Source organism: Eriocheir sinensis, chromosome 36 (assembly GCF_024679095.1).
Source record: "Eriocheir sinensis breed Jianghai 21 chromosome 36, ASM2467909v1, whole genome shotgun sequence".
NCBI classification, from domain to species: domain Eukaryota; kingdom Metazoa; phylum Arthropoda; class Malacostraca; order Decapoda; family Varunidae; genus Eriocheir; species Eriocheir sinensis.
In genome coordinates this window covers 12594904-12602214 of record NC_066544.1, presented here as the reverse complement: position 1 = coordinate 12602214, position 7311 = coordinate 12594904, and the positions used below count along the sequence as shown (strand labels likewise).

Here is a 7311-nt window from a genome sequence, read left to right as displayed (position 1 = left end):
CTATTTTATTTATGGTCAGTCTGGTGCAGAGGTGAAGTCTTTAGAATATTAATTGTCACCTTACCATAGATCTATTTTATTTATGGTCAGTCTGGTGCAGGATGACATATGCTTCAAAATAGTTGTTCCTGGTCATACTGAAACCGTTTTAATTTCGAGCACCACCTGGATGCATTGATGTTGAGGGCAGACATACAAGGTTCGTTTCCAAAGCATATTTTCATGACAATATTGAAGTATTTCTCACAATTTCAACCCCCCCTCCTTGATGTTTTGATATATTCAGTCCAAACAGTCCCATCGATACAACCATGTATTTGAATTTCTCTCCATAACAAAACCAACAAATCCGTTTTTTTTTTTTTTGTAGATTTGAACCAACAAACTTTGACCACAGTGACGTCTGGATATCATCGAGGAACAGCGTGATGCGGCCCTAATTACGTTCGGTTTCGTTCTTGGTTACAAAGGTCAACGCTACGAGAAGAAAACACTCATTGGGTCATTACTTTATACAGCACCTCCATTAAAACGCCAAGCCACACGCCGCCGCAGCTCGCCGGAGACGCGTGGGCACCGTTGCCAGATTATCGTACTCAGAGCCTCATATTTACCGGTTTCCGAGCCATAGCTATTGCCAAAAAACACCAATATTTAACCATTTTAACGATAACTATATATGAAGGCAGTTATTGGGGTCGAGGAGGAAGTTTTTAGGTCGGAAATCGGCAAACAAGAGGCTGAGTACGACAATCTGGCAACGTTGCGCGTGGGCCACTCGCCGGTTCACTTTTACACCATTTTTTTTTACACTAGGGAGGCAGCGGAAGGGGAGAAACAAATCCTGCAACTAAAGGCCCGCTACAAAAATTTCCGGTATCTGATCCTGCCTTCGTCTGCGTACCGCTTCCGTAAGTCTATGCTGACGATGAGCCCGGTGAGCACTGTGTAGTCCTTCCTGCCGGGGGGCTCGTAGATGGCGCCGCGCTGCAGGTCGAGGGTCACAACCCAGCCGGGCTTGAGGCGCAGCACGGCCGAGACGCAGCCGTGCCGGAAGCCGCGGGAGGCGTAGGCGAATACCTGAGGCACGCCGTTCACCGACAGCGCCAACCTGCAGCGGGAGGCACAACACAAGTCACAACACAACACACACAAGTCACAACACAACACAAGTCACAACACAACACAAGTCACAACACAACACAAGTCACAACACAACACACACAAGTCACAACACAACACACACAAGTCACAACACAAGTTTTAAAAAATGCGTAAATTAGCGGGAAATCTTTGGTAAAATATATGGATTTAGGATAAACTGGAGGCTTCTTTCTCTTCTCCTTGTGTTGCTTGTTCGGCTCTTTGTTCAGTTCAGCTCCGACGTTGTCACCGTGTAGTCGCGTTCATTATTGTCGCCTTGTTTATCGCTTTCGACGTCATTGAAGGTGAACAGAGTGATGACGTTGTTGCTCCGCCTGAGGATGCTGACCCTGTTAGGGAGCCGGCAGTAGCTGTGGGTGAGGTGGAGGACACTCAAGTTTACGGCCAGGAGTCCCAGAGGTTCCAGAACTCTTGGCCCCACCAGGAAAAGTACTTTGTCCTTAAATCAAGAGATATGACGAACGCCAATGTCTTGCACTTCTGGTGCGTCATGTGCCACCCCAAGGAGGTTATCATTAACGGACAGACGGGGTTTTAGAGCCCAAATATTAAACCGAAGCTAAATCCATATAAACAAAATTTAGCAGTTAGCGTCAGCTTCCACTTATTTCTTTCTCAGTTTAGCGGTTTAGCGTAAGCGAAGCCAACTTTTTAGTTAGTGGATTACCAGTTAGCGAAGCTAACTTTTCGGTTAGCAGTGCCCACCACTGCCCCTACCTACACATGGCCCGTGAGAAGCAGCATACTTATCAGCCCCCTCCCCCCTTCTGCCTCCCCTTCAACCTCCCCCCTCCCATCCCGAACGTAGCAACCCTTCCTCTCCCTTTAACCCTCCCCCTGTCACACATTTAGCAGCCCCCCCTTCACCCCTTCACAACCCCCATCCCCACCAACACCGCCGGCCACGGACAGCTGCCAAGGAACACACACACACACAACGCAAATATAAACATACACAAACAAACATTCAAACACACACGCAAACACAGGCGCTGACACGCAAACTTACACGCTGGCACACGCAAACACAATGGCACACGCAAAGATACACAAACTCACGCAAACTCACTCACTTGAAGCTGCTGTTCCTGGTGGAGGTGGCGTGGACGCTGAAGAGGTAAAATCCGTACAAAGGTGCGATGAAGGAGTTTGAAGACGCCTTCCATCCTTTACTGAGGTTATACAGGATAGTCTGTTGGAAGGATAAAAAGTTGATATCCTTACGACTCTCTGGCGTGTGATCCTTTGTGTGACCTGCAACGTGCCTGTGAAGTTACCCCTAAAATTATTGCACACTTACGAAGGATATTAATGAGGAGCGAGCGAAAATTTGAGAGAATGGAGTATGGTGCTAACGCTATGTGACAGTTTTCTGATTTTATTACGCTCTTACGATCGATATACGTAAAGAATGAGCGAAACAGAGAATGGAGTATGCTGCTAAAGTTATGTGGTATTAGTCTTTCTTACTGCACTCTTAACAAATGATGTTATGAAGATTTATTGAGAGGATGGATCATATGCTGCTAACTGTATGTGAGGTTAATCTTTCATCATGGTAATTCTAGACTTTTTGGACACTCCTTTGACTTCTATTCTGGAGCAGTAAATAGCGGGCTTTTTTTATATATTTTCCTTTACGCCCTTGAACTGTCTCCTAAGCTATAAAAAAAAAAAAAGACAGCAGGCCCGTACTCATGAGATAACCTACCTGCTTGAATTGACACGTCGATGTTACTCCTGTGGCCAGTCTTTCTGCTAATTCTTCGGGGAAACAAACGAGAAATGTCTACAGAACAAGACCATGCACTACCTTCAATAAGCGTACATGTGACAACACAAAGCAAGGCACCGCTCCTCCCGAAATTGACCTTTTTCGGCCGCTCCTTACTTTTGACTTTGTGGGAACAGCGAATAGCGGGCTTTTTTTTTTTTACCCCTTTTTTTTGTTGCCCTTTAGCCGCGTCTTTAGCTGTAAAAAAATCTACCTCTACCACTCCCTTCGATAAACGTAGAGGTGAAATCTACAGCACAATGCACACCTTTTCTTTGTTGCCCTTAAGCTGTTTCTTTAGCTGTAAAAAAATCTACCTCTACCACTACCTTCGATAAACGTAGAGGTGAAATCTACAGCACAATGCACACCTTTTCTTTGTTGCCCTTAAGCTGTTTCTTTAGCTGTAAAAAAATCTACCTCTACCACTACCTTCGATAAACGTTGAGGTGAAATATACAGCACAATACACTTTTTTTTTTGTTGCCCTTGAGCTGTTTCTTTAGCTGTAAAAAAAAAAGCTACCTCTACCACTCCCTTCGATAAACGTAGAGGTGAAATCTACAGCACAATGCACACCTTTTCTTTGTTGCCCTTGAGCTGTTTCTTTAGCTGTAAAAAAGTCTACCTCTACCACTCCCTTCGATAAACGTAGAGGTGAAATCTACAGCACAATGCACACCTTTTCTTTGTTGCCCTTGAGCGGTTTCTTTAGCTGTAAAAAAGTCTACCTCTACCACTACCTTCGATAAACGTAGAGGTGAAATATACAGCACAACACACACCTTTTTTTTGTTGCCCTTGAGCTGTAAAAAAAAAACTACTACCACTACCTTCTATAAACAGAGGTGAAATATCCAGCACAATACAACAACCTTCGACAAAAGTACATTCCCATTTCCTTACTTTGAACGTCACTCTGCCACGCTTCCTGGTGTTGTTGGCGCCTCGCAGGGTGAAGCCGATCAGGCCAACCAGGCTGTCCAGGAGGAGCGAGGAATACAAATCAGAGAAGGAGAAGAAAGGAAAGAAAAAATATCTCCAACCCAAGCACTCTTTCTCGACATAAATGAAGCTGTTATACTAATACTCGTGTGCTGACTAACATTTTCCGCTACAGCCATCCTGATAAAACAGAAAAAGATGGAGAGCAAGGCAGGGGTGAGGAATTAGGGCAGGGAAAGAAATGTATGTTAGAGTATAAATAAGAAAAAAAAAGTAAAATATAGTAGTAGAGTAGGGAAAGAAAGTTGAGTTATGAATAAGAATAAATGAAAGAAAAGTAAAGGTTAAGATTAGGAGAGCAGGGTAGGGGTGAGGGATTAGGATAGGGATGGGTACGTACGGTAGGGTTAAGTAAGAAGAAAAACAAACACTAGAAAAATAAAGTGAGATTAGATTAGGATGAGATGGAATGGATATTATTAGGTAAGGTACGGTATGATATATAAAATAATAAAATAAAAAATATTGGAAAACTGATTTATGTAGGGGCAGGATTGAATTGAATAAGCCATCGTAGGGCAGGGTAAGGAAAGGGAGATTAAGGCAGAGCAGGGCAGGGTAAGGAAAGGGAGAGTAGGGCAGAGCAGGGTAGGGTAAGGGATGGGAGAGTAGGGCAGAGCAGGGTAGGGTAAGGAAAGGGAGAGTAGGGCAGAGAAGGGCAGGGTAAAGGATGGGAGAGTAGGGTAGGGTAAGAGATGGGAGAGTAGGGCAGAGAAGGGCAGGGTATAGGATGGGAGAGAAGGGCAGAGCAGGACTAGGGTAATGAGGGACACTTTAGGGTACGGACGAGTTGAATAAGACAGTGTAGAACAGGTTAAGACAAGAGGATATTAGGACGAAGTAAAACAAAGGAAGGTATGAGAGGATAAGGGAAGGAAGAGTAGGGCAGATTAGAGCTAGGTAAGGAAGGACATCATTTGGCAAGGCAGAGAATTGTAGGGCAGCGTAAGACAAAGGATAGTTAAACAGAGTAATGCAAGAAAGCGAAGAGCAGACTGGAGCTATTATAGGTAAGGAAAGTATTTTTAAGGGATAGAGAGATGAAATTAGGAGGAGGAGGAGGAGGAGGAGGATGACGAGGCGTATGGATAGGAAGTGATGGTCAAGGAACAAGAAGACGACGAAGACAAAGAATAAGAATAAGAAATAGTATGATTGTAGGGTGAAGGAGAGCAGGAGAAAGTACCAGCAATTATCACCAAGTAACATAAACAGAACGAGGCACCTTTGCTAAGACAAGACAAGGCAGAAACAGTCAACAGGATACATCACTTACAGGGGCGAACGATGAGGTGTGGGGAAGGGACCCGGTCTTGGCCGCCTCAGACTGACCCCTTTTGGCCCCTGACGCGCTAGGTGGTGCACAGGTGGGCCAACAGGGGCGAGGGGGGTAGAGGTTTCAGGAGTGGAGTCGGTGGTGGAATCGGTGGTCTCTGTGTTGAGGTCATCCGGTGGTTTAGTCGAGGTGAGGTGGCTCTTGGGTGGACCGATGGGAGAGGAGGGGATGGAAGGGGGGGTGGAGGGGGGGTCAGTGGTGGTGGTGGTTGTGGTGTCCTCGTCCTCGTCTCCGCTGACTCTCACATGCTCCACATCGTCATCCGTCACGCCATCATCCTCACGCATATCACCACTACCCATATAACCCATGCCACCCATAAAACCCATACCATCCATAACGCTCCTAACATCCCTCCCACCCATATCATCCATGTCATCCATATCACCCACGCCATCCATGTCCACATCATCCATATCATCCACCCCATCCACATCACCCATGCCACCCATACCCATGCCATCCATATCATCCCCGCCACCCATATCACCCATGCCATCCATATCATCCATATCCATATCGCCCATACCATCCATGTCATCCATATCATCCATCTCATCCATGCCCCCCATATCATCCTCACCCCCCATACCACCCATCGCACCCATATCGTGCATCTCATCGTGGTCATGGTCATGGTCGTGGTCATGGTCATCAGTACCATGAGTCCCGGTGTATTGTCTGGCCAGGTTGAAGCACTCCTCCTCCTCCCCCTCCTCGCACTCGGGGGAAGCCGTATCCTCGGGCCGGCAGAGGCACACGCCCGCCACCCACGCCACCACCAGCAGCACCGCCGGCACCCTCATCGTGGCGGAAGCTAAACAGATGAAACTTTGTGTATGTAGTCCACCGATTCCACTGTAGAAGACGAATACAGGGTCAGATTAGCAAAAGAGATACCGCTTTTGAAAAATAAATATATTACCTTTATATCAATACGTAATACCCTATCGAAACTTCTTAACCAGTACTTTTACACATACTTCATGAGACCAGTGTAGCAGACGAATACAGGAGTAGATTAGAAAAAGATACCGCATTTGAATAATAAATATATTAATCAACTTTATATCAATACTAATACCCTAATGAATCTACTTAACCAGTGATTTTTCGCTTATATACTTCACGAGACCATAATATTATCTACCTTTCCATAGAGCTTCCATTACAAGCGAAAAAATAACATTAATAACTATACAGTGATAATTGGCGTCACTCTAAAAATCGCCTGCGCCATAACAGACTCGGGCCAACCACCAGCTAAGTCCCTGAAGAAAGCCCACCGGCGCTATAAGCTAAGATGTAAAAAAAAATAATAACCTCGCAAATCCAACACTCACTTGACAATTGAACTAGGAAATAGCGCAATTAATATCAATACACAGATCGATTACTCAGGGCCATATTCTCAACATCTCTGGACTTGCACACCCATAACTGATAAACTGATAGCCTTTTGTTGAGGTGCTATAATAATATTTTCACGATCCACGGGTGATGATAGTTTGACCATTCTTCTGCACCATGAACTTGAATAACGCTAATGAGAGTCAGACTAACCTCCCTTGTGTTGTGACAGCCGAAAGCATCTATGAAAACGAGCCACAGAACTACAAATAAAATAACCTCTATACAGGAAGCTCATAAACAATCGACACTGGTTACCTCTGAATCGTAAACAAAAATAAGGAAAGTTGGAAAGTTTCGTTTAGTCGGCGCAACATCTGTGGTCATGCCGGAGAGAGAGAGACAGAAGGGGAAGGAATTATAGGAGAAGGGAACAGACCTTAAACAAAAACAAAACACGACCTCCATGCACCTACATACCTTGCTTTCTGGTTCCCTCGCCGCACCTCAAGACGGCCAGGTAACAGCACACCAGCACCTGAAGAAGCACAGGGCAAGCCTCCTCCAGCACCTTCCGTCCTTGCCTGTCACCGCTTCGAGAACTCACGCTAAATGGTCCCGGTAAAGCTGCTTGCCGACGACTTGATAAAGGAGGATGGGGGGGGGAGAGAAAAGTGGTGGT

The 7311-nt window shown here is 45.6% G+C and overlaps 1 protein-coding gene across 1 annotated transcript; it reads right to left on the bottom strand.

Annotated features, from left to right (window-relative positions):
- Positions 1-200: 200 nt before the first annotated feature.
- LOC127007833 (uncharacterized) lies at positions 201-7276 on the bottom strand. The gene is made up of 5 exons (XM_050879223.1): positions 7110-7276; positions 5220-6137; positions 3845-3917; positions 2238-2356; positions 201-1111 (listed from the first exon to the last, which is right to left on the bottom strand). Exons 2-5 carry the CDS (start codon positions 6083-6085, stop codon positions 862-864), a joined length of 1308 nt encoding a protein of 435 aa, XP_050735180.1. The 5' UTR covers positions 6086-6137; positions 7110-7276; the 3' UTR covers positions 201-861.
- Between the last annotated feature and the right edge of the window lie 35 nt (positions 7277-7311).

Coding starts and splice junctions, on each gene's coding strand:
- LOC127007833 (XM_050879223.1), bottom strand. CDS start 6,085: ATGAGGGTGCCGGCGGTGCTGCTGGTGGTGGCGTGGGTGGCGGGCGTG. Junction 3,918..5,219: donor ACACCTCATCGTTCGCCCCT/GTAAGTGATGTA, acceptor CCTCCTGGACAG/CCTGGTTGGCCTGATCGGCT. Junction 2,357..3,844: donor GTGGCAGAGTGACGTTCAAA/GTAAGGAAATGG, acceptor TCCTTCCAACAG/ACTATCCTGTATAACCTCAG.